The sequence below is a fragment of the Cetorhinus maximus genome, unplaced genomic scaffold (genome assembly GCF_964194155.1).
Source record: "Cetorhinus maximus unplaced genomic scaffold, sCetMax3.hap1.1 HAP1_SCAFFOLD_409, whole genome shotgun sequence".
In the NCBI taxonomy this organism is placed as follows: Eukaryota; Metazoa; Chordata; class Chondrichthyes; order Lamniformes; family Cetorhinidae; genus Cetorhinus; species Cetorhinus maximus.
Window position 1 is genome coordinate 81622 of NW_027596355.1, and position 27274 is coordinate 108895.

Sequence of the window (27274 nt, forward strand, 5' to 3'; positions counted from 1 at the left end):
AATTTCATCATGAAAAATGGAATAAAAGAATTTTTAAAATTATTCAGACATATCCCCTCATGTGACAGTGTCACATGAGCTGGGACATATTTATGAATTTCAATAAAAATTTTTATTTAATTTATAAACCCCTCATGAAACCTCATTCCGCCCGTGGATGAGGCTCCATGAAAAATGAGAAGGCCGCCTGGGCTCTTCGCCTGCCGCCAACCTTCAGATTGGATGAGCAACCCTGACAACCAGTTTAAATCGATTATTAACAGCCTTAACAGGCCTTTTACTCACTCCGGTGGTGCCCGTCGAACAGAAGATCAGAATGACGAGCAGTGACATCGGGACGCACGCCCAACGCCACCGTGCGTCATTTAACACGTCAGCATGCGGGGCCTGCCCCTGCTCACCGAGCAGAAGATTCTAGCCTATGTTTCTGTGAGAAGAGTGGGTCTGCACCTAGTATTTTAAACTTAAATAAGGGTAATTATGAGAGCACGAAAGTGAGCTGACAATTCAGGTTAAGGGATAGGGTCAATATCGATGCAGCAGAAGACATTTAAAGGGATATTTCAGAATACACAGAATAGATACATTCCAAAGAGAAAGAAAAATTCCAAGGGGAGGACCCACTAGCTGTGGTTAACTAAAGAAATTAAAGATAATATCAAACATAAAGAAAAAGCATATAATTACGCAAAGATGGGCGGCAGGTCAGAAAATTGGACAGAATATAAAAACAGCAAAGAATCACTAAGAGATTAATAAGGAGGAAAAAAATTAGAGCACAAGAGAAAGCTAGCTAGATTTATAATGATAGATAGTAAGAATTTCTACAGATATTTAAAAAAGAAAAGTTAACAATATGAGCATCGGTCCTATAGAAAGTGAACCTGGGGAATCGATTATGGAAAGTAAGGAGATGGCAGATGAATTGAACAGGTGTTTTGCATCGGTCTTCCCTATTGAGGACGTAAGTAACATCTCAGAAATAGTTGTAAATCAGAAAACGGAAGGGAGGGAGAAACTCAGGAAAATTACAAGCATCAGGGAAGTGGTATTGAGCAAATTGTTGGAGCTGTGGGCTGACAAATCCCTGGGTCCTGATGGACTTCATACTAGGGTTCCAAAAGAAGTGGCTAGTGAGATAGTTGATATGTTGGTTTTAATTTTCCAAAATATACTAGATTCGGGGAAGGTTCTATTAGATTGGAGGTTAAGGTGATGATGTAATTGTTGCTGCACTAGTAATTCAGAGACCCAGGGTAATGCTCTGGGGACCCAGGTTCGAATCCCGCCATGGCAGATGGTGGAATTTGAATTCAATACAAATCTGGAATTAAAAGTCTAATGATGACCATGAAACCAATGTCGATTGTTGTAAAAACCCATCTGGTTCACTAATGTCCTTTAGGGAAGGAAACCTGCCGTCCTTACCTGGTCTGGCCAACATGTGACTCCAGACCCACAGCAATGTGGTTGACTCTCAGATGCCCTCTGAAATGGCCTAGCAAGTAGGGCTTTTGTATTAAACTGCTACAAAGTCTCAAAAGGACAGACCACCCGGAAGTTCCCCTCCAAGTCACTCACCATCCGGACTTGGAAATTTATAGCCATTTCTTCACTATCACTGGATCAAAATCCTGGAACTCTCTTCCTAACAGCACTGTGGGTTCAAGAAGGCAGCTCACCACCACCTTCTCAAGGGCAACTAGGGATGGGCAATAAATGCTGGCCCAGCCATCAAAGCCTACATCCCATGAATGAATTTAAAAAAATGTTACTCCTTTATTTAAAAAAGGGGGCAGACAGAAGAAAAGAGGAAACAATAGGTCAGTTAGCTTAACATCTAACAGAGGGAAAATATCAAAAGCTATCATTAAAGATGTTGTAACAGGGGGTTTAAATAAATTCAAGGTAATAAGGCAGAGTCAACATGATTTTGTGAAAGGGAAATCATGTTTAACCAATTTATTGGAGTTCTTTGCTGTGGATAAAGGGGAACCAGTAGATGTACTGTACTTAGATTCCAAGAAGGCATTTGATAAGGTATCTCATCAAAGGTTATTGCGGAAAATAAAAGCTCATGGTGTAGGGAGTAACATATTGGCATGGGTAGAAGATCGGCTGGCTAACAGGAAACAGAAAGTAGGGAGGTGATGTTGGAGTTGTATAGAACTTTGGTGAGGCCACAGCTGGAGTACTGTGTGCAGTTCTGGTCGCCACATTATAGGAAGGATGTGATTGCACTGGAGGGGGTGCAGAGGAGATTCACCAGAATGTTGCCTGAGATGAAACATTTAAGTTATGAAGAGAGGTTGGATAGACTTGGGTTGTTTACGTTGGAGCAGAGAAGACTGAGGGGCGACCTGATTGTGGTGTAAAAGATTATGAGGGGCATGGACAGGGTGGATAGGGTGCAGCTGTTCCTCTTAGTTGAAGGGTCAGTCACAAAGGGGCATGAGTTCAAGGTGAGGGGCAGGAGGTTTAGGGGGAATGTGAGGAAAAACTTTTTTACCCAGAGGGTGGTGACGGTCTGGAATGCACTGCCTGGGAGGGTGGTGGAGGCGGGTTGCCTCACATCCTTTAAAAAGTACCTGGATGAGCACTTGGTACGACATAACATTCAAGGCTATGGGCCAAGTGCTGGTAAATGGGATTAGGTAGGTAGGCCAGGTGTTTCTCATGTGTCGGTGCAGACTCGATGGGCCAAAGGGCGTTTTTTGCACTGTGTGATGCTGTGATTCTGAGAGTAGGCATAAATGGGTCATTTTCTGATTGGTAGGATGTGATGAGTGTTGTGCTACAGGGATCAATGTTGGGGCCTCAACTCTTTTTAATTTATATAAATGATTTGGATGAAGGGACCGAACATATGGTTGCTAAATTTGCTGAAGGTAGGTAGGAAAGTAAGTTGTGAAGAGACATAAGGAGGCTACAAAAGCATATAGAAAGGTTAGGTGAGTGGGAAAACATCTGGCAAATGGAGTATAATATGGGAAAGTGTGAGGTTGTCTATTTTGGCAGGATGAATAAAAACGAATCATAGTATCTAAATGGTGAGAGATGCAGAGCTCTAAGATGCAGATGGATCTGTATGTTATCGCACGAATCACAAAAGGTTAGTATGCAGATGCAGCAAGTAATTAACAAAACTAATAGAATGTTATAATTTTATTGTGAGAGGGGAATTGAATACAAAAGTAGGGAGGTTATGCTTCAGTTGTACACGGCATTGGCGAGACCACATCTGGAGTATTATGTACAGTACTGGTCTCCTTACTTAAGAAAAGATGTAAATTAATTGGAAGTAGTTCAGAGAAGGTTTACTAGACTGATACCTGGAATGGGTGGGTTGTTTTATGAGGAAAGGTTGGACAGGTTGGGCTTGTATCCACTGGAGTTTAGAAAAGTAAGAGTCAATTTGATTGAAACATATAAGATCCTGAGGGGTCTTGCCAGGGTGGATGTGGTGAGGATGTTTCCACTTGTGGGAGAATCTAGAACTAGGGGCCACAGTTTAAAAATAAGGGGTCACTCATTTAAGACAGATGAGGAAAAATCTTTTTTCCCTGGGATTGTGAGTCTTTGGAATGCTCTTTCTCAAAAGGTGGTGGAAGAAGAGTCTTTGAATATTTTTAAAGCAGAGTTGGATAGTTTCTTGGTTAACAAAGGAGTGATAGGTTATCAGGGTAGGTGGGAATGTGAAGTTCAGGTTAAAATCAGATCAGCCATGATCTTATTGAATGGTGGAGCAGGCTCGAGGGGCCAAGTGGCCTATTCCTGTTCCTAATGTGTATGTTTGTACATTCATGTTACATGAATGATTAATGATCCTGCCACATTTTCACCCAGTTGCTTAACGTTAGCGAAGCCATGAGACCACGACGCCGGTTTCACCTGTAGATTTGTGCATTCGTTAGGATTTTCAAAAAATATTAAACTTTGGAAAGGTAATATTTTCTGCATGAATTGAATTCTGGTGGTTGCTATTGCAGCTGCATTCCCAGAAATCACTTCAGGCAGGTTTTCAGGGTCAGAGGCAATTCACAGATATTAGGGCTATAAATTGGATTGATGTCAAATGCTGAAACTACAAATATAATCCACTATGATCGTACAAAATAGGAACAGAAGTAGGCCATTTGGCCCCTTGAGCCTGCTTTGCCATTCAATAAGATCATAGGTAATCTGTTTGTAATCTCAACTCCACATACCCAGCTACCCCCAATAACCTTTGTCTCCCTTGTTGGTCAAGAATCTATCTGCCTCAGCCTTAAAAATATTCAAAGAGCCTGCCTCCACCACTCTCTGAGGAAGAGAGTTCCAAAGATTCACGAGCCTCTGAGAGAAAAAAATTCTTCAATCTCCATCTTAAATGGGAGACCCCTTATTTTCAAACTGTGTTCTAATACCTTCCGAGGAAAGTCAACTAACTTTCTACGTTTTCCATGCTCATACATTTAGATTGTTTGTGCTTAGGCTTCTATTTCTGATTATGTTTGGCTTTGCACTGTTTCAGTTTCTGTTTGCACTGTTTCCGTTTCTGTTTGCACTGTTTTAGTTTCTGTTTGCACTGTTTAGTTTCTGTTTGCACTGTTTTAGTTTCTGTTTGCACTGTTTTAGTTTCTGTTTGCACTGTTTCCGTTTCTGTTTGCACTGTTTTAGTTTCTGTTTGCATGGTTTCAGTTTCTGTTTGCACTGATTTTGTTTCTGTCCACACAGTTTTAGTTTCTGTTTGCACTGTTTCCATTTCTGTTTGCACTGATTTTGTTTCTATTTGCACTGTTTGTGATTCTGTTTCTGTTTGCACTGTTTGTATTTCAGTTTGTACCAGTTTGTGTTCACATTGTTTGTACAGAAGGCAAACTGCAGTGCCAGTGGGATATTCCCTGGCTCTTGGCTCCTTTGAATTCCCATCACTCCTGGCCACCCTGATGCGGTTGAAAGTCTGAGGGTCAAGCCTACTTCCATACCTTTTTAAAATGTTCTTCCATGGAATGTGGGCATCGCTGGCTATGCCAGCATTTATCGCCCATCCCTAAATACCCTTGAGAAGGTGGTGCTGAGCTGCCTTCTTGAGCCGCTGCAGTTCATGTGGTGTAGGTACACCCACAGTGCTGTTAGGAAGAGAGTTCCAGGATTTTGACCCAGCGACAGTGAAGGAACAGCGATATATTTCCAAGTCAGGATGGTGAGTGACTTGGAGGGGAACTTCCAGGTGGTGGTGTTCCCATGTGTCTGCTGCTCTTGTCCTTCTAGATGGTAGTGGTCATGGGTTTGGAAGGTGCTATCTAAGGAGCCTAGGTGAATTCCTGCAGTGCATCTTGTAGATGGTACACACTGCTGCTACTGTGCGTCGGTTGTGGAGGGAGTGAATGTTTGTGGATGTGGTGCCAATCAAGTGGGCTGCTTTGTCCTGGACAGTGTCAAGCTTCTTGAGTGTTGTGGGAGCTGCACTCAACCAGACAAGTGGGGAGTATTCCAGCACACACCTGACTTGTGCCTTGTAAATGGTGGACAGGCTTTGGGGAGTCAGGAGGTGAGTTACTCTCTGCAGCACTCCCAGCCTCTGTCCTGCTCTTGTAGCTACAGTATTTATATGTCTAGTCCAGTTCAGTTTCTGGTCAATGGTAACCCCCAGGATGTTGATAGTGGGGGATTCAGTGATGGTAATGCCATTGAATGTGAAGAGGCAATGGTTAGATTCTCTCTTGTCAGAGATGGTCATTGTCTGGCACTTGTGTGGCATAAATGTAACTTGCCACTTGTCAGCCCAAGCCTGGATATTGTCCAGGTCTTGCTACATTTGGACATGGACTGCTTCAGTATCTGAGGAGTCGTAAATGATGCTGAACATTGTGCAATCATCAGTGAACATCCCCACTTCTGACCTTATGATGGAAGGAAGGTCATTGATGAAGCAGCTGAAGTTGGTTGGGCCCAGGACACTACCCTGAGGAACTCCTCCTGTGATGTCCTGGGACTATGATGATTGACCTCCAACAACTAGTTCCAGGGAGCAGAGTCGGAGGGTGGAGTTCCAGAGAGGTTAGTATAAAAACCTTACCTCAGGGATTCGTGGACCTTGGGTCTTAAAAAAAAATTAAAAGTGGCGTCACGGTAAATCTGTGATCTGATTGGCTGGTAGACAATCTACATTGAATTTGAAACTAAAACATTGTTAAACCAATTAAACCAAATAAATGAATCACTTAATTAATAAGTAGAGGGTATCTAGACCAGAATCAGGGGATTACTGTTCTTAGAATTTAGCATTTATAGTAGAAATCTAGCCCTAGGGAATGTATAGTTAATAAGGAGTCAATAAGCAGTTATTAGATTTAAATTGATTTATTAAATAGTTCTAGAAATGGCAGTTGCTGGGGTGAAGTGCTTCACCTGTGGGATGTGGGAAATCTGTGACGCTTTTAGTGTCCCGGATAACTACATCTGCAGGAAGTGTCCCCAATTACAGCTCCTCACAGACCCGCATGGATCGGTTTGAGCAGCAGTTGGATGCACTTAGGAGCATTCAGGTGGCAGAAAGCGTCATTGACAGGAGTTTTGGAGACGAGGTCACTCCCAAGGTACAGACAGATAGATGGGTGAACGCTAGAAGGGGCAGGCAGTCCGTGCAGAAATCCCCTGTGGCTGTTCCCCTCTCTAACAGGTATACTGTTTTGGATACTGTTGTGGGGGGATGGCCTATCAGGGGAAAACAACAGCAGTAGCCAGAGCAGTGGCACCACGGCTGTCTCTGTTGTTCACCAGGGGGGGTCAAAGCACAGAAGAGCAATTGTCATAGGGGACTCTATAGTCAGGGGCTCAGATAGGTGCTTCTGTGGTCGTGAAAGAGACACCAGGATGGTATGTTGCCTCCCTGGTGCCAGGGTCCAGGATGTCTCTGATCGGGTACGGGGCATTCTGAAGGGGGAGGGAGAACAGCCAGAGGTCGTGGTACACATTGGTATTAACGACATAGGCAGGAAGAGTGACGAGGTCCTGCAGCGGGAGTTCAGGGAGTTAGGCAGAAAGTTAAAAAACAGGACCTCTAGGGTTGTAATCTCAGGATTACTCCCTGTGCCATGTGCCAGTGAGGCTAGAAATAGGAAGATAGTGCAGCTGAGCACGTGGCTGAACAGATGGTGCAGGAGGGAGGGTTTCCGATAGCTGGATCATTGGGATCTCTTCCGGGGCAGGTGGGACCTGTACAAGAAGGACAGGTTGCATCTAAACTGGAGGGGCACCAATATCCTGGCTGTGAGGTTTGCTAGTGTCACTCGGGAGGGTTTAAACTAGTATGGCAGGGGGGTGGGAACCAGAGCAATAGGTCAGCAGGTGAAATAAATGACTGGGAACCAGTGAATATGGCCAGTAGGACTAAGAGGAAGAGCAGGCAGGGAGAAATTACTGAACCCAGTGGGACTGGGGGTCTGAAATGCATTTGTTTCAATGCGAGAAGTACAACAGGCAAGGCAGATGAGCTTAGAGCTTGGATTAGTACTTGGGACAATGACGTTATTGCTATTACAGAGACTTGGTTGAAGGATGGACAGGATTGGCAGATAAATGTTACAGGATTTAGATGTTTCAGGGAGGATAGAGAGAGATGTAGAAGAGGTGAGGGAGTTGCACTGCTGGTTAAGGAGAATATGACAGCTGTATGACAGGAGGACACCTCAGTGGGCTCATGCAGCGAGGCAATATGGGTAGAGCTCCGGAATAGGAAGGGTGCAGTCACAATGTTGGGGGTTTACTATAGGCCTCCCAATTGCCGGCGGGAGATTGAGGAACAGTTATGTAGGCAGATTTTGGAAAGATGTAAAAGCAATAGGGTTGTTGTGGTGGGTGATTTTAACTCTTCCTATATTGACTGGGAATCACTTAGTGCTAGGGGTTTGGATGGTGCAGAATTTGTAAGGTGCATCCAGGAGGGCTTCTTGAGACAATATGTAGATAGTCCAACTAGGGAAGGGGCAATACTGGACCTGGTATTAGGGAATGAACCCGGTCAGATGGTCGAAGTTTCAGTAGGAAAGCAATTCGGGAAAAGTGACCATAATTCAGAAAGTTTCAAGGTACTGGTGGGTAAGGATAACAGGAGTCCTCAGGTTAAGGTGCTTAATTGGGGGAAGGCTAATTATAACAATATTAGGCAGGAACTGAGGAATCCAGACTGGAGGCGGATGTTTGAGGGCAAATCAACAACTGACATGTGGGGGGCTTTCAAACGTCAGTTGATAAGAATTCAGGACCGGCATGTTCCTGCTAGGATGAAGGATAAGCATGGCAAGTTTCAGGAACCTTGGATAACGAAGGATATTGTGAGATTAGCCAAAAAGAAAAGGGAAGCATTCGTAAGGACTAGAAGGCTGGGAACAGATGAAGCCCGTGGAGAATAAAAAGAAAGTAGAAAGAAACTTAAGCAAGGAGTCAGGAGGGCTAAAAGGTCATGAAAAGTCACTGGCAACCAGGATTAAGGAAAATCCCAAGGCCTTTTATACATATGTGAAAAGCAAGAGGGTAGCCAGGGAAAGGGTAGGCCCACTCAGGGACAGAGGTGGGAATCTGTGTGTGGAGCCAGAAGAAATGGGAGAGATACTAAATGAATACTTCTCATCAGTATTCACCAAAGAGAAGGACTCAGTGGTCGATTTGTCTAGGGAAGAGTGTGTAGATAGCCTGGATCATGTTGAGATCAAAAAAGAGGAGGTGTTAGGCGTCTTGAAGAATATTAAGGTGGATAAGTCCCCAGGGCCAGATGGGATTTACCCCAGAGTACTGAGGGAGGCAAGGGAGGAGATTGCTGGGGCCTTGACAGAAATCTTTGTACCCTCACTGGCTATGGCCAATATTGTTCCATTGTTTAAGAAGGGTAGCAGGGATAATCCAGGAAATTACAGGCCGGTGAGCCTTACGTCAGTGGTAGGGAAATTATTGGAGAAGATTCTTCCTGACAGGATTTACTACCATTTGGAAGCAAATGGGCGTATTAGTGAAAGGCAGCATGGTTTTGTGAAGGGGAGGTCGTGTCTCACTAACTTGATCGCGTTTTTCAAGGAAGTGACAAAGATGATCGATGATGGAAGGGCAGTGGTTGTTATATACATGGATTTCAGTAAGGCCTTTGACAAGGTCCCTCATGGCAGACTGGTACAGAAGGTAAAGTCGCACGGGATCAAAGGTGAGCTGGAAAGATGCTGGCAAGATGGATACAGAATTGGCTTGGTCATAGAAGACAAAGGGTAGCAGTGGAAGGGTGCTTTTCTGAATGGAGAGCTGTGACTAGTGGAGTTCCGCAGGGATCAGTGCTGGGACCTTTACTGTTTGTAGTATACATAAATGATGTGGAGGAAAATGTAACTGGGCTAATTAGTAAGTTTGCAGATGACACTAAGGTTGGAGGAGTTGCAGATAGTGAAGAGGATTGTCAAAGAATACAATGGGATATAGATCGGTTGGAGACTTGGGCAGAGAAATGGCAGATGGAGTTTAATCCGGACAAATGCGAGGTAATGCATTTTGGAAGGTTTAATACAGGCAGGAATTATACAGTAAATGGCAAAACCCTTAAGTGCATCGACGGGCAGAGGGATGTGGGTGTACAGGTCTACAGGTCACTGAAAGTGGCAACGCAGGTGGATAAGGTAGTCAGGAAGGCATATGGCATGCTTGCCTTCATTGTCAGGGGTATTGAGTATAAAAGCTGGGAAGTCATGCTGCAGTTGTATAGAACCTTGGTTAGGCCACACTTGGAATATTGCGTGCAATTCTGGTCACCACATTACCAGAAGGATGTGGAGGCGTTGGAGAGGGTGCAGAGGAGGTTTACCAGGATGCTGCCTGGTCTGGTGGTTATTAGCTACGAGGAGAGGTTGGAGAAACTCGGATTGTTCTCACTGGAGCGACGGAGATTGAGGGGCGACTTGATAGAAGTTTACAAAATTATGAGTGGCATGGACAGAGTAGATAGTCAGAAACTTTTTCCCAGGGTGGAAGAGTCAATTACTAGGGGACATAGATTTAAGGTGAGAGGAGAAAACTATAGAGGAGATGTGCGGGGCAAGTTTTTTACGCAGAGGGTAGTGAGTGTCTGGAATTCGCTGCCAGAGGAGGTGGTGGAAGCAGGTACGATAGTGGTGTTTAAGAGGCAGCTTGACAAATACATGAATAGGATGGGAATAGGGGGATACGGACCCCGGAAGTGCAAAATGTTTTAGTTTGACAGGCAATATGATCAGCGCAGGCTTGGAGGGCCGAAGGGCTTGTTCCTGTGCTGTACTTTTCTTTGTTCTTTGTTCTAACCACACCATCTTCCCTTGTGCTAGGTATGACTCCAACCAGCAGAGAGTTTCTCACTGACTCTAGTTTTGCTATGGCTCCTTGATGTCAAAGGCAATCACCCTCCTCCCAGCTCTTGAGTTTAGCTCTTTCATCCATGTTTCACTGTAATAAGGTTAGGAAGCTGAGTGGCCCTGGTGGAACCCAAACTGAGCATCAGTGGGTAGGTTATTTCTGTGTAAGTGCTGTTTGATAACAATGTCAACAACGCCTTCCATCACTTTGCTGATGACTGAGAGTAGACAGGTGGGGTGATAATTGGCCAGGTTGGATTTGTCCTGCTTTTTGTGGACAGGACACACCTGGACAATTTTACATATTGCTGGCTAGATGCCAGTGGTGTAGCTTTACTAGATCTTGGCTACAGGTGTGTCTGGAGCACAAGTCATCAGTATTCAGTGAACTGAATTAACTGAACTTAAATTCCACCAGCTGCTGTGGTGGTGGGCTTTAAACCTGTGTCCCCACAGCATTAGCCTGGGTCTCTGGATTACTAGTCCGGTGACAATACCGCTGCACCACCACTTTCCCTATCTTGGGAACTGCACTGATTGTGGAAGACCTGTCCTACTGTTGCAATCAACCGCATTTTAAGGCTAGACCTCTAATTTCCAAATTCTCTGCATAGCTGTGCTGAAAGGTGGGCAGTTATCAGGCATCACTGAAACCCAATATTGCTAAGGGCCATTGTGCCTCTGAATAAGGTTTCCATTTTGTCAAGTTTCCATGTCCTTTTCCATATACTTTTAAATTTCTCTTCTCCAAACACAACCAACTTCTCTTTTTAAAGTAACTACAGATTCTGTCATTCCCATTTTCAAAACTCTTGGAGTGAAATGTAACCCCACTTTTGATGATCTTAAGCCTGTCACCCCAGATATCATCTTATCTCTTTTGCCCTTGCTCTGTGACTTCGACATCTTTTACAGGAGAGAGAAAAGAAGGAGAAAACATTTCTGGAGCCAAGTAGATTTAAAATGCTTACCAAGATAGTCATTTGCAGAAATCAAATCATAATCCCAGAGTTGGAGCATGAGAACAGCAGGCTGTCGAAACTCAGACTCCTCCATAGAGAAAATCGACTCTTTCTTCTTATAAACAATTTCCTTCTCCGTTGGCAAGTAGTCAAAACGGAAAACAAGCCGCCAGTTGAAATTCCCCTCTCCGGTCAGAGAGTTAAAGTGGACGTCAGTCTCTTGCTTGTCATTTTCTAAACCCTTTAGCCAACTATGAAATTAAGTAGAAACAGTTAATATGCTGAGAGTCCTGTGTTCTTTGGAAAATTCAACCTTTCTGTTTGTATTGTACTCGGTATAGGATTGGGATCAGGCATCCTAGGGAGGAGAGCGAGGGGTTGGGCGTGGGCTTTGGAGACCAGGCAGGGCGGCACAAAGTGGGGGTAACATCTTGGGGAGGTGCCCCCAATGCACACAGGACACCCCCTGAATGATGTGCTGCCCCCACGTCCTTTCAGTCTTTACAAAAAAGGTTACTTAAAGAAAAAGGCTTTCCCACTCTTGCAGTTCCTAATGTATTATGGCAGCGGAGGCAGATTGAGGGCTTTAAATGGGCAGTAATTGGCCACTTAACGTCCTCAAAAGACCTAAAGGCAGGAAGGCTAGTGGATGCCTTACCCACCGCCTGTATTATGGGGCAGGGTTGGGGGTGAGCAGGAAGGCGATGGGCTAGCCACCCACCGCGTTTTATGTGAGCCCTCCAACAAACACAGGCCTGGTTGGTGGGGGAGGGGAGTGGGGCAGCCATAATTCCACTATTAAAGCAAGGACGGAGAGAGAAAATGGGGAGTGGGAGGGAGGAGGACCCAGAGGCAGTTAGCAGCACCTAAAAGAGCTGTCCACTCCAGTCCACTCCAGTCCAGTCCACTCCAGTCCAGTCCAGTCCAGTCCACTGCAGTCCAGTCCGTGTCTCCAGAGTGGGCCGACTGCATTCTGAGAAAAATATGTGACATCACAGGAAAACAGATAGTTGATTGGTTGGTGAGTATTTTTCTAATTTATCTTTAAAAACTCTGGTAACTTTAGTAATTGTAAGGTTTATTAGTAGTACGGTTTATTAAGAGTAGTAAAGCTAATTAGATTGGTGAGTATTTCCTATTTATCTTAACTACTGCATTTTAATTGGGGTAAGTAGAACATCTGTTGAAATCATAAGAATATAAGCACAAGCAGGGCTGGAGACATTAATTAAAAATTAATTAGTGAACTAGCTAATTAATTAAATGCAATGAAGATGGCAGGAGAGGTGATATGTGGTGACAGCAGAATGTGGGAGCTTCTGGACACCTGTGTGATTCAAGGCAAGCGCGTCTGCAGTAAGTATTTGCAGCTCAGAGCTTCGGCTCAGAGTCATTGAGCTGGAGGCCGAGCTGCAGACACTGCGATACCTCAGGGCGAGGGCAGTTATCTGGACATTTTGTTCCAGGAGGCAGTCACACCCCTTAGGATAGGGTCTTCTGATTTGTTCCATGGTCAGGGACACAAGAGTGTGACTGTAAGTGAGGCAGAAATGGGGATCGAGAAGTTAGAAGTGGAGGAGCCTCAGCCTTGTGCAACAGATTGGTGGCTCTTGCAGCCTGAAAGCGGGGTCTACAGGGTAGATAAGCGAATTGACCATGGCACCATGGTATAGAAAGCTATTCAAGCTGGGGGAGTTAATAGGAATGTAATGGTAGAAGGGGACAGTTTAGTCAGGGGGATAGACACTATTCCCTGCAGTCAAAGACAAGGGTCCAGAAGACAGTGTTGCCTACCTGGTACCAGGGTTCTGGGCTAGTGAGGAACTTGCAGTGAGGGGGAAGGATCCAGTCGTTGTGGCCCATGTAGGTATCAACGACATAGGTAGGACTAGGGAAGAGGTTCTGCTGAGAGAGTATGAGCAGCTATGGGCTAAATTAAAAAGCAGAACTTTGAAGGTAATAATCTCTGGATCATCTCCGTTGGAATGGTCTTTATCTGAACCGTGCTGGGAGCAGTGTCCTGGAGAGTCCTATAACTAGGGTGGTAGAGAGGGCTTTAAAATAAATCATGGGGCAAGGGATCAAGTGAGGGAAGATGTGATTCGTTAAAGAGAGAGGGGAAGGCAAGACAGCAAGATGGCAATATGGGAAATAATAATCAGGGTGTGGTAGGAAGGGACAAGAGCATATAAATTTAACAGTACACCAGCAGGTAAGGCTGGAGTTTGTGAAAATAATAAAAATACATAATTAAAGGCAATCTATCTTAGTGCACACAGCAATTGCAAAATGGTAGATGAATTAACAGCACAAATAGAAGTAAATGGCTATGATCTAATTGCCATTACGGAGGTGTAGCTGCAGGGTGACCAAAGCTGGAAATTGAACGTTCAAGGGTATTCAACATTTAGGAAGGATAGGAAAGAAGGAAAAGGAGGTGGGGTAGCACTGTTAATAAAGGATGAGATCAGTACATTAGTGAGGGAGGATCTTAGATCAGAAGATCAAGATGTGGAATCAGTTTGGGTGAAGCTAAGAAATAGCAATGGGCAGCAACCATTAGTAGGAATTGTTTATAGGGCACCAAACAGTAGTGGTAATGTAGGGCATGGTATAAGTCAGGAAATTAGAGGTGCAGGTAACAAGGGTAAAACAGGAATCATGAGGGACTTCAATCTACATATAGACTGAATGAACCTAATTAGCACTGATACCATGGAGGACGAATTCCTGGAAGGTATACATGATGGTTTTCTAGAATAGTATGCTGAGGAACCAACTAGAGAATGGACTATTTTGGATTTAGTATTGTGCAACGAAAGAGCTAATTAATAATCTCATTGTAAAGGAGCCTTTAGGGAAGAGTGACCATAAAATGAGGGAATTTTACATTAAGTTTCAAAGTGATGTAGTTCAATCCAAAACTACAGGCTTGGATTGGTAAACAAAGGAAACTACAAAGGATTGAGGGGCAAATTGGCCATGGCAGATTGGGAAAATACATTAAGCGATATGATGGAAGACAGGCAATGGCTAGCATTTAAAGGATACCTGGTTTACAACAAATTTACATTCCATTGAGGCTCAAAAACCCAGCAGGAAAGAGGAAAGTCAAAAAAGTAGTACAGGAGTACTAATGGGATGAAAGTTGATAAATCCCTGAGACATGATGATCTACATCCTAGAGCATTGAAAGAGGTGGCTACATTAATGCTCATCGTCCAAGATTCTATAGGATCAGTGCTTGGGCCCTGGTTATTCACAATCTATAACAATGATTTGGACATCAGGACCAGATTTTACCAAGACACAGATGACACAAAACCAGGTGGGAATGTTCAGTTGTGAGGTGGATGCAAAGAGGCTTCAAGGGGTTTAGACAGGTTTAGTAAGTGGGTAAGAACATGACAGATGGAATATAATGTGGAAAAAAGTGAAGGAAAAACAGAAATGCAGAGTATTTCTTAAATGGTCAGAGATTGGGGGATGTTGATGTCGAAAGGGACCTGGGGTTTCTTGCTCATCAGTCACTGAAAGTTAACATGCAGGTGCAGCAAGCAATTAGGAAGGCAAAAGCAATGTTAGCCTTTATTACAAGAGGATTTCAGTTCAGGAGTAAAGAAGTCTTGCTATAATTGTATAGAGCCTTGGTACGATTGCACCTGGTGTGTTCCGTACAGTTATGGTCTCCTTATCTAAGGAAGGACATACTAACCCCAGAGGGGGTGCAACAAAAGCTCACTAGACTGATTCCTGGGGTGAAGGGTTATCCTATAAAGAGTAATTGTGTAGACTAAGCCTATTACTTGGAGTTTAGAAGAATGAACAGGGGTCCCATTAAAAGGTAAAAAAATTCTTGTGGACCAGCATTTAATGCATATCCCAAATTGCCCTCCAGGAGGTGGTGCTGAGCTGCCTTCTTGAACTGCTGCAGTCCATGTGGTGTAGATACACCCACAGTGCTGTTAGGAAGGGAGTTCCAGGATTTTGACCCAGTGACAGTAAAGGAACAGCGATATATTTCCAAGTCAGGATGGTGAGTGACTTGGAGGGGAACTTGCAGGTGGTGGTGTTCCCATGCATCTGTTGCCCTTGTCCTTCTAGATGGTAGCAGTCATGGGTTTGGAAGGTGCTGTCAAAGGAGCCTTGGTGAGTTTCTGCAGTGCCTCTTGTAGATGGTACACACTGCTGCTACTGTGCGTCGGTGGTGGAGGGAGTGAATGTTTGTGGATGTGATGCCAATCAAGCGGGCTGCTTTGGCTTGGATGGTGTCAAGCTTCTTGAGTGTTGCTGGAGCTGCACTCATCCAGGCAATTGGGAGAGTATTCCATCATACTCCTGACTTGTGCCTTGTGGATGGTGGACAGGCTTTGGGGAGTCAGGAGGTGAGTTACTCACCACAGGATTCCCAGCCTCTGACCTGCTCTTGTAGCCACAGCATTTATATGGCTAGTCCAGTTCAGTTTCTGGTCAATGGTAACCCCCAGGATGTTGACAGTGGGGGTTTCGGTGATGGTAATGTCATTGAACATCAAGGGGTGATGGTTAGATTCTCTCTTGTTAGAGATGGTCATTGCCTGGCACTTGTGTGGCACGAATGTTACTTGCCACTTATCAGCCCAAGCCTGAATATTGTCCAGGTCTTGCTGCATTTGGGCATAGACTGCTTCAGTATCTGAGGAGTCGCAAATGGTGCTGAACATTGTGCAATCATCAGTGAACATCCCCACCTCTGACCTTATGATGGAAGGAAGGTCATTGATGAAGCAGCTGTAGATGGTTGGGCTGAGGACACTACCCTGAGGAACTCCTGCAGTGATGTCCTGGAACTGAGACGATTAGACCATAAGACAATAAGACATAGGAGCAGAAATTAGGCCATTCGGCCCATCGAGTCTGCTCCGCCATTCACTCATGGCTGATAAGTTTCTCAACCCCATTCTCCCGCCTTCTCCCCGGAACCTTTGATCCCCTTACCAGTCAAGAACTTATCTATTTCGGTCTTAAATACACTCACTGACCTGGCCTCCACAGACTTCTGTGGCAATGAATTCCATAGATTCACCACTCTCTGGCCAAAGAAGCTTCTCCTCATCTCTGTTCTAAAAGGTCTACCCTTTACTCTGAGGCTGTGCCCTCGGGTCCTAGTCTCTCCTACTAATGGAAACATCTTCCCCACGTCCACGCTATCCAGGCCTTTCAGTATTCTGTAAGTTTCAATCAGATCCCCCCTCATCCTTCTAAACTCCATCGAGTATAGACCCAGAGTCCTCAAACGTTCCTCATATGTTAAGACTTTCATTCCTGGGATCGTTCTTGTGAACCTCCTCTGGACCCTCTCCAGGGCCAGCACATCCTTCCTGAGATACGGGCCTTAAAATTGCTCACAATATTCTAAATGTGGTCTGACCAGAGCCTTATAAAGCCTCAGCAGCACATCCCTGCTTTTATATTCTAGTCCTCTCAAAATAAATGCCAACATTGCATTTGCCTTCCTAACTACCGACTCAACTTGCAAGTTAAACTTAAGAGAATCCTGGACTAGGACTCCCAAGTCCCTTTGCACTCCAGATTTCTGAATTCTCTCCCCATTTAGAAAATAGTCTATGCCTCTATTCTTCCTACCAAAGTGCATGACCTCACACTTCCCCACGTTGTATTCCATCTGCCACTTCTTTGCCCATTCTCCTAACCTGTCCAAATCCTTCTGCAGCCTCCCCGCCTCCTCAATACTACCTGTCCCTCCACCTATCTTTGTATCATCTGCAAACTTAGCCAGGATGCCCTCAGTTCCTTCATCTAGATCATTAGTGTATAAAGTGAAAAGTTGTGGTCCCAACACTGACCCCTGCAGAACTCCACTAGTCACCGGCTGTCATCCTGAGAAGGACCCCCTTATCACCACTCTCTGCCTCCTGCCAGACAGCCAATCTTCTATCCATGCTAGTACCTTGCCTCTAACACCATGGGCTCTTATCTTACTGAGCAGCCTCCTGTGCGGCACCTTGTCAAAGGCCTTCTGGAAGTCCAAGTAGATAACATCCATTGGCTCTCCTTTGTCTAACCTACTCGTTACCTCCTCAAAGAATTCTAACAGATTTGTCAGGCATGACCTCCCCTTGATGAAACCATGCTGACTTTGCCCTATTTTATCATGCACTTCCAAGTATTCTGAAATCTCATCCTTAATAATGGACCCTAAAATCTTACCAACGACCGAGGTCAGGCTAATCGGCCTCTAATTTCCCGTCTTTTGCCTCACTCCCTTCTTAAACAGGGGGGTTACATTAGCGATTTTCCAGTCCTCTGGAACCCTCCCTGGCTCCAGTAATTCCTGAAAGATCACCACTAATGCCTCCACTATCTCTTCAGCTATCTCCTTCAGAACTCTGGGGTGTAATCCATCTGGTCCAGGTGATTTATCCACTTTCAGACCTTTCAGTTTTCCGAGCACCTTCTCCTTGGTAATGGCCACCATACTCACCTCTGCCCCCCGACTCTCTTGAACTTTGGGGATGTTACTCGTGTCTTCCACCGTGAAGACTGACGCAAAGTACCTATTCAGTTCCTCCACCATTTCTTTGTTCCCCACTACTACTTCTCCAGCGTCATTTTCCAGCGGCCCAATGTCCACTTTTGCCTCTCTCTTCCCTTTATATATCTAAAAAAACTCTTGCAATCTTCTTTTATATTACTGGCTAGTTTACCCTCATATTTAATCTTCTCCCTCCTTATTTCTTTTTTAGTTGTCCTCTGTTGGTCTTTGTAGGCTTCCCAACCCCCTGGTTTCCCACTGCTCTTCGCCGCATTGTATGCTTTCTCTTTAGCTTTTATGCTGTCCCTGACTTCTCTTGTCAACCATGGTTGCCTCGTCCTCCCTTTAGTATGCTTCTTCTTCCTAGGGATGAATTTTTGCTGTGTCTCCCAAATTACTCCCAGAAACTCCTGCCATTGCTGTTCCACTGTCTTTCCTGCTAGGCTCATCTCCCAGTCAATTCTGGCCAGCTCCTCCCTCATGCCTCTGCAGTTGCCTTTATCCAACTTTAATACCGTTACATCTGATTCCAGCTTTTTCCTCTCAAATTGCAGGGTGAATTCTATCATATTATGGTCACTTCCTCCTAAGGGTTCCTTCACCTTAAGCTCCCTTATCAAATTTGCCTCATTACACATCACTAAATCTAGAATTGCCTGTTCCTTAATGGGCTCCACCACAAGCTGCTCCAAAAAGCCATCTCGTAGGCATTCCACAAATTCCTTTTCTTGGGATCCACTACCAACCTGATTTTCCCAGTCTACCTGCATATTGAAATTCCCCATGGTCACTGTAACCTTGCCTTTCTTACACACCTTTTCTATCTCCTGGTGTATCTTGTGCCCCACATCCTGACTACTGTTCGGAGGCCTGTACATTACTCCCATTATGGTTTTTTTACCTTTGCGGTTCCTCAACTCTACCCACACAGATTCTACATCATCTGACCCTACGTCATTTCTTGCTATCGATTTAATTTCATTTCTTACTAACAAGGCAACCCCACCCCCTCTGCCAACCTGCCTATCTTTTCGATAGGATGGATATCCTTGGATATTTAGCTCCCAGTCCTGATCCCCTTGCAGCCATGTCTCCGTGATGCCCACCACATCATACCTGCTAATTTCAATCTGCGCCACAAGCTCATTTACCTTATTTCGTATACTGATCCCGGATCGGTTCAGGTGGAGACCGTCCCAACGGTACAGATCCCTCCTGTTCCAATACTGATGCCAGTGCCCCACAAAATGGAACCCCTCTTTTCCGCACCACTCCTTTAGTTTGACCTCCAACAGCCACAACCATCTTTCTTTGTGCTAGGTATGACTCCAACCAATGGAGAATTTTTGTCCTGATTCCCATTGACTCCAGTTTTGCTAGGGCTCCTTGATGCCACATTCGGTCAAATGGTGCCTTGATGTCGAGGGCAGTCATTCTCACCTTATCTCTGGAGTTCAGCTCTTTTGTCCATGTTTGAACCAAGGCTGTAATGAGGTCAGGAGCTGAGTGGCCCTGGTGGAACCCAAACTGGGCGTCAGTAGCAGGTTATTGCTGAGTAAGTGCCGCTTGATAGGACTGTGGTGTCGCTTCCCATCACTTTGCTGATGATGGAGAGTAGACTGATTACAATAGTAATTGGCTGGGTTGGATTTGTCCTGCATTTTTGTGTACAGGACATACCTGGGCAATTTTCCACATAGCTGGGTAGATGCCAGTGTTGTAGCTGTACTGGACCACCTTGGGTAGGGGCACTGCAAGTTCTGGGGCAAAAGTTTTCAGTACTATTGCCTGAATGTTGTCAGTGCCCATAGCCTTTGCAGTATCCACTGCCTTCAACTGTTTCTTGCTATTGTGAAGTGGGTTTATGGGGGTAAGTATAGTTGGGTCTGTCTGTGTGCAATTTAATTACATTTGGAGTCAAGTAGACTGCAAGTTTAAATCATCAAAAGAAGCTAGGTGCTTGACATGCTAATGAGTAAAAATAGACACTGGCTTAGCATGTAAGGTGTGAAGAGATATTTGGATTTCAAATGGATCTGTTTACAACTAGCCAGATAAGCAAGGCTAAGGAATGTGTTTATTTTTCCCAAAGGTTACTGGCAATATTGGCACCATGGAAGTTTTTATATTGTGAGGAAGATACAGTTTGAAAGACACATGAAACAATAGAATTTACATCTTAAAAAGAGAGAAACTTATATAAAGGAGAATGAAAGGTTATGTGTCAGAAGGCCATGTAAATTCTAACAGGAATGTGTGAAATAGCCTCAATGAAGCCTCCAGCATTTGTACATAATTCTACTGCCTTACAAAGCTGAAGCTGGAGAAAAGCAATTTGGAATTCCACCATCCAGGGTATTGTGTTAACTTGCTGGATCTGCCTAAAATCCAAAATCTATTTTTGGACTATTGCCTTAAAGGGAGTGTAACTGGCGGTCAGGTTAATTAGGAATTTTAGTAGTTATTATAATAATTAATTTGTAGTCTTATGTATGTGCTTGAAATCTTTTATTTTGTTAATAGATATTTTAATTTCATTTTTAAAAAAAATCTCAAGCCTTGGTGGATTTATTATTTCTGAATTCAGTGCACGTATCGTGTAATAAATACAAATTGCAAAACCGTTGTGATAGCACAACCAGGTTTCCCTCGTGGATTTGGTCCACCTGGCACACATCATCTGTCATGTCATAACAGTGGACTGAATCAAATTGGCAGAAGACTGGCCTCTGATGTTGGGGAGCTCTGGAGGAGGCCGAGATGGATCATCCACTCGGCACTTCTGGCTGAAGATTGTTGCAAATGTCTCAGCCTTATCTTTTGCACTGATGTGCTGGGCTCCCCCATCATTGAGGATGGGGATATTTGTGGAGCCTCCTCCTCCAGTGAGTTGTTTAATTGTCCACCACCATTCACGACTGGATGTGGCAGGACTGCAGAGCTTAGATCTGATCTGTTAGTTGTGGGATCGCTTAGTTCTGTCTATCACTTGCTGCGTATGCTGTTTGGCACGCAAGTAGTTCTGTGTTATAGCTTCACCAGGTTGACACCTCATTTTTAGGTATGCCTGGTGCTGCTCCTGGCATGCCCTCCTGCACTTTTCTTCGAACCAGGGTTGATCCCCTGGCTTGATGGTAATGGTAGAGTGAGGGATGTGCTGGACCATGAGGTTACAGATTGTGTTTGAGTAAAATTCTGCTGCTGCTGCTGGTGATGGCCCACAGCACCAGTTGATGCCCAGTTTTGAATTTCTGGATCTGTTCAAAATCTATCTCAGTTAACACTGAGGTGCCACACAACACATGGAGGATATCCTCAGTGTAAAGACAGGACTTGATCTCCACAAGGACTGCGCGGTGGTCACTCCTACCGATACTGTCATGGACAGATGCATCTGTGGCAGGCAGGCTGGTGAGGATAAGGCCAAGTATGTTTTTCCCTCTTGGTGGTTCCCTCACCACCTGCCGCAGACCCAGTCTAGCAGCTATGTCCTTTAGGACTCGGCCAGCTCAGTCAGTAGTGGTGCTACTGAGTCACTCTTGGTGATGGACATTGAAGTCCCCCACCCAGAGAACATTCTGCACCCTTGTCACTCTCAGTGCTTCCTCCAAGTGATGTTCAACATGGAGGATCACTGACTCATCAGCTGAGGGAGGGCGGTACATGGTAATCAGCAGGAGGTTTCCTTGCCCATGTTTGACCTGATGCCATGAGACTTCATGGGGTCCGGAGTCAATGTTGAGGATTCCAAAGGCAACTCCCTTCCGACTGTATACCACTGTGCCGCCACCTCTGGTGGGTCTGTCGCTAGGAATCCTACAGCCAGGAGAGTAACTCCTCTCCTATCTCCCCAAAGCCTGTCCAGCATCTACAAGGCAGGAGTGTGATGGAATAGTCTCCACTTACCTGGATGAGTGCAGCACCCACAACACTCAAAAAGCTAGACATCAACCAGGACAAAGCAGCCTGCCTGAATGGCACCCCTTCCACAAATATTCACTCCCTCCATCACTCGACACACAGTGGCAGCAGCATGTACCATCTAAAAGATGCACTGCAGCAACTTACCAAGGCTCCTCAGGCAGTACCTTCCAAACCCAAGACTACTACCATCTAGAAGGACAATGGGCCAGCATTTATTTCCCTTCCCTAATCACCCTTGAGAGCTGAGTGGCTTATTAGTCCATTTAAGAGTCAACCACATTGCTGTGGGTCTGGAGTCACATGTAGGCCAGACCAGGTAAGGACAGCAGATTTCCTTCCCTAAAGGACATTAGTGAACCAGATGGGTTTTTATGACAATCGACAATGGTTTCGTGGTCATCATTAGACTTTTAATTTTTTTATTGGTTTCAAATTTCACCATCTGCCATGGTGGAATTTGAACCCAGGACCCCATGGCCCTGGGTCTCTGGATTACCAGTCCAGCAACAATACCACTGCACCACCACCTTCGCATACAAGGGAACCCACCACCTGGAAGTTCCCCTCCAAGCCACTCACCATCCTGACTTGGAAATATATCACCATTCCTTGAGAAGGATAGATGCTGAGAGGATGCTTCCCTTGGCTGGAGTATCTAGAATTGGGGTCTCCTAGTCTCAGAATAAGAGTTTGGCTATTTAGGACAAACAGGAAGAAATTTCTTCACTCAAAAGGTTGTGAATCTTTGAAATTCTCTACCCCAGAAAGCTGTTGTTCAGTCACTGAGTATATTCAAGATAACAGTTGATAGATTTTTGGGTAAGGGAATTGATAGATAAGTGCAGGAAGGTATAGATAAACTGGGAGATCAGCCATGATCTTGTTGAATAATGAAGCAGGCTTGACGGGCCTAATGGCCTACTCCAGCACCTTCTTATGTAATAACTTGGCCAAATGCCAATTTTTCATGTGAGAATCTAGACAGTGTCTAGGGGCAGCAATCTAGTCCTGGGGCCAGTTGTCTGGTCAGTAACTCTACCCTGAAAATTCAGCTTCAGACTGTTAATTAAAATTATATAATTTTAGTGAATACCCTTTGATGTAGATGTCACTGGAACGGTCTCCTGTCAGCGGATTCACATCATCAAGTGCCACATCATCTGTGTTCCAAATAATGACTCTTAGTTCATAACTAAAAGGTATAAGGATAAATATTGTCAGTAAGTAATAATAAAACAGTGCTGTAATTTATCAAAACTTGACATCAGTTGAACAATACTCCTCATTTCTAAAGCTGGATTAAAATATATTCAGAATTCCAATGCATGCATTTCACCTGGTTCCAATGCAAACTGGTGTAAATGGGGCCCGGGAATGATAGTTCGCCCTTAGCAAAGACGATACAACAGAAGAGGCAGCTTAGCTAATGAAAGATCATCTGATTGCTTCATTGGAGCGCATTCAAACTTCCCTATTCACATTGAATGGGTCACTGCACAGCAAACATGATGCTGAATATCCAGCTACAGTTAATACATGTGAGGTAGAAGAGGTCATTTTAAAATTGTATCTGACCCTTGTGGGATCCAGGGGTGTAATTCTGCTGGAGTGCAGCAGAGCAGCTCAACATTCCTGGCAATAGGGTATTCAGACAAGATAGAGAGGGGGAAACAAGAGGAGGGAAGATCGCAATATAGATCAAGGAATCAACTATAGCAGTAAGCAGGGATGATATCCTGGAAGGATCATCAAATGAGGCCATATGGGTAGAAGTAAAAAACACAGAAGGGGCAAACACGCTGTTGGGTGTGTACTATAGGCCCTCAAACAGTCAGGGAGAGATAGAGGGTCAAATATGTAATCAAATTTCAGAGAAGTGTAAGAATAATAAGGCAGTAATAGTAGGGGTTTTAACTACCCAGGTATTAACTGGGTTAGTTTTAGTGTGCAAGGTAGGGAGGGAGCAAAATTCTTAAGTTGCGTCCAGGAGAACATTTTTAGCCAGTACATAGAAAGCCCAACAAATAAAGGGGCAGTTCTGGACCTAATATTCGGAAATGAGCCCGGGCAGGTGGAAGGTGTATCAGTAGGGGAGCATTTTGGAGATAGTGACCTTAACTCAGTTAGATTTAGGATAGTTATGGAAAAGGATAAGGTTGGGCTGGAAATAAAAGTTCTAAACTGGGGAAAGGCTAATTTTACTAAAATGAGATACGATTTGGCCCAAGTGGACTGGGAGCAGCTATTTGCAGATAAAACTGTGTCAGAGCAGTGGGAGGCATTCAAGGAGGAAATAGCGAGAGTACAGGGAAAATATGTTCCCATCAAGACAAAGTAAGTGGACCAAGTCCAGAAAACCCTGGATGTCAAGGGACATAAAGGTTAGGATTAAGGATAAAAGAGAAGCTTATGGCAGATACCAAGGGCTCAATATGGCAGAGTCCCTAGAGGAGTATAAAAAGTGCAGCGGGGAACTTAAAAAGGAAATTAGGAAAGCTAAGAGAGTGATGAGAAAGTGTTGGTTGGTAGAATAAAGGAAAACCTAAAGGGTTTTTTTTTAACTATATAAAGAACAAAAGAATATCTAGGGAAAGAGTAGGGCCAATTAGGGACCATAGAGGTAATCTGTGTGTGTGGACCCGGAAGACGGGGTTACAGTCCTCAATGAATACTTTGCGTAGGTCTTCACAATGGAAAAGGACGACGCAGGTATAGACATCAGGGTGGAGGACTGTGAAATATTAGAGGAAATGAACATAGAGAGAGAGGAGGTACCAGCGGGTTTAGCGGCCTTAAAAGTGGATAAATCCACAGGCCCGGATGAGATGCATCCCAGGGTGTTGAGGGAGGAAAGGGAAGAGATATCAGAGAGGATTTTCAAATCCTCTCTGGCCACAGGTGAGGTGCCAGGGAACTGGAGGACAGCTAACATTGTCCCATTATTAAAAAAAGGGAGGAAAGGATAGACCAGGAAATTACAGTCCAGTCAGTCTAACCTCGCTGGCGGGGAAGTTACCAGAAAGACTTCTGAAGGACAGGATATATCTGCACTTGGAGAGACATGGATTAATCAGGGATAGTCAGCATGGATTTGTTAAGGGAAGATCGTGTTTGACAAATTGGATCGAATTTTTTGAGGAGGTAACCAGGAGTGTTGATGAGGGTAATCTCTGTTCTAAAAGGGAAGACCTTTTAGAACAGAGATGAGGGGAAACTTCTTTAGCCAGAGAGTGGTGAATCTATGGAATTCATTGCCACAGAAGGCTGTGGAGGCAAGGTCATTGAGTGTATTTAAGACCAAGATAGATAGGTTCTTGATTATTAAGGGGATCAAAGGTTACGTGGAGAAGGCGGGAGAATGGGGTTGAGAAACTTATCAGCCATGATTGAACTGCGGAGCAGACTCGATGGGCCGAATGGCCTAATTTCTGCTCCTGTGTCTTATGGTCTTATGGTAATGCATTTGATGTGGTCTACATGGACCTTAGCAAGGCTTTTGATAAGGTCCCTCATGGTAGACTGGTCAAGAAAGTAAGAGCTCATGGGATCCAAGGCAAAGTGGCACATTGGATCTAAAATTGGCTGAGAGGCAGGAAGCAGAGGGTGATGGTAGAGGGATGTTTCTGTGACTGGAAGTCTGTTTCCAGTGGGGTTCCACAGGGTTCGGTGCTGGGGCCCTTGCTGTTTGTGGTGAACATAAATGATTTGGACTTAAATGCAGTGGGGGGTATTCACGGATGACATGAAAATTGGTCGGGTGGTAAATAGTGAGGAGGAGAGCCGTAAACTGCAGGAGGATATCAATGGACTGGTCAGGTGGGCAGAGCAGTGGAAAATGGAATTCAACCAGGAAAACTGTGAGGTAATGCACTTGGGGAGGGTTAACAAGGCAAGGGAATACACTATGAATGGTAGGACCCTGGAAAGTACTGAAGATCAGAGGGACTTTGGTGTGCATATCCACAGGTCCCTGGAGGTAGCAGGGCAGGTAGATAAGGTGGTTAAGGAGGCATATGGGATACTAGCCTTTATTAGCCGAGGCATAGAATACAAGAGCAGGGAGGTTATGCTGGAACTGTATAAAACGCTGGTTAGGCCACAACTGGAGTACTGTGTGCAGTTCTGATCACCACATTATAGGAAGGATGTGATTGCAATGGAGAGGGTGCAGAGGAGATTCACCAGGATGCTGCCTGGGCTGGAGGGTCTGAGCTATGAGGAAAGATTGAATAGGCTGGGGTTGTTTTCCTTGGAGCAGCGAAGGTTGAGAGGGGACCTGATAGAGGTGTATAAGATTATGAGGGGCATGGATAGGGTGGATAGGAAGGCATTTTTTCCATTAGTAGAGGGGTCAATATCCAGGGGGCATAGAGGTAGAAGGCTAAGAGGGGAATTGAGAGAAATCTCTTCACCCAGAGAGTGGTGGGAGTCTGGAAATCACTGCCTGAAAGGGTGGTTGATTCAGAAACTCTCATAACATTTAAGAAGTATTTAGATATTCACTTGAATTGCCATAGTCTCCAGGGCTATGGGCCAAGTGCTGGAAAATAGGATTAGTGTAGGCAGATCTTTGTTGACACGATGGGCCAAATGGCCTCCTTCTGTGCTGTAAACGTCTGAGTCTATGGGCACTGCTCCAGCACCTCCTGTTCTGATGACTGACCATAAGACCATAAGACCATAAGACATAGGAGCAGAAATTAGGCCAATCGGCCCATCAAGTCTGCTCCACCACTGACCCGAACTCTGAGCCCAAGGAACTTATCAGCATTACTAGAAGTCAGAGATCGGATCAGGAGTTTGGAAGCCAGGTTGGGAACTACATTTCCTGGCTGTTCTTGGGAGTTTCATACATGCGCCAACAGGTTGCTGGCCGTACATGTGCAGTTTGTATTTTATCATTCCTCAGGCTGGGAAATGGCCGTATGTGCCTGCACAGGAGAAAAGGGACTAAAGAACTGAAACAGCGTGAAACTACAGATCAGGTGACCTGAACAGACACGCCATTATAGGGATGTCCCACGAAGCAGCATACAGCAAGGGGAACAGGGAAGGCCCCAGAAATAAAGTCCCAGTTAAGTGACAAAGATAGGGATCAAGCATAGATCCCATTGAGTCAAGATAAATGACAGGAGCAGAGAAAAAGGCTCCAAGTTAAAGGAAGAGCTGCGGGGAGCAGATTTGAAGCAAAGTGGGCTTGAAAGAAGTCACGAAGATCTAAGGAGGCAGCCGAAGGTTGGTGACTCCTTACTGTGGGCCTTTGGGGCCCTCGAATTCCAATGGATGCATTTCACCAGGTCCCAATGCAAACTGTCATATAGGAGGCTGGAGAATGACAATTTGCCTCAAGCAGGGGGAAGTAGTGGTGTAGCTGTAATGTCACTGGCCTGGTAATACAGAGGCCTGGGGTTCAAATCCCACCACAGCAACTGGTAAAACTTAAATTACATTCATAAATCTGTAATTAAAAGCTAGTCTAATTGTTGTAAAAACCCATCTGATTC

General features: G+C 44.8%; 1 protein-coding gene across 2 annotated transcripts in view; it reads right to left on the reverse strand.

Moving 5' to 3' along the window:
- fer1l4 (fer-1 like family member 4) overlaps positions 1–27274 on the reverse strand; it is a 291481-nt gene that overhangs the window by 12298 nt on the left and 251909 nt on the right. For both annotated transcript variants that reach the window (XM_078535361.1, XM_078535360.1), the window contains 2 exons: positions 22864–22962; positions 11321–11562 (listed from right to left, as the gene is read on the reverse strand). In XM_078535361.1, coding sequence (XP_078391487.1) covers positions 11321–11562; positions 22864–22962 — 341 coding nt within the window. The remainder of the gene's footprint in view (positions 1–11320; positions 11563–22863; positions 22963–27274) is intronic.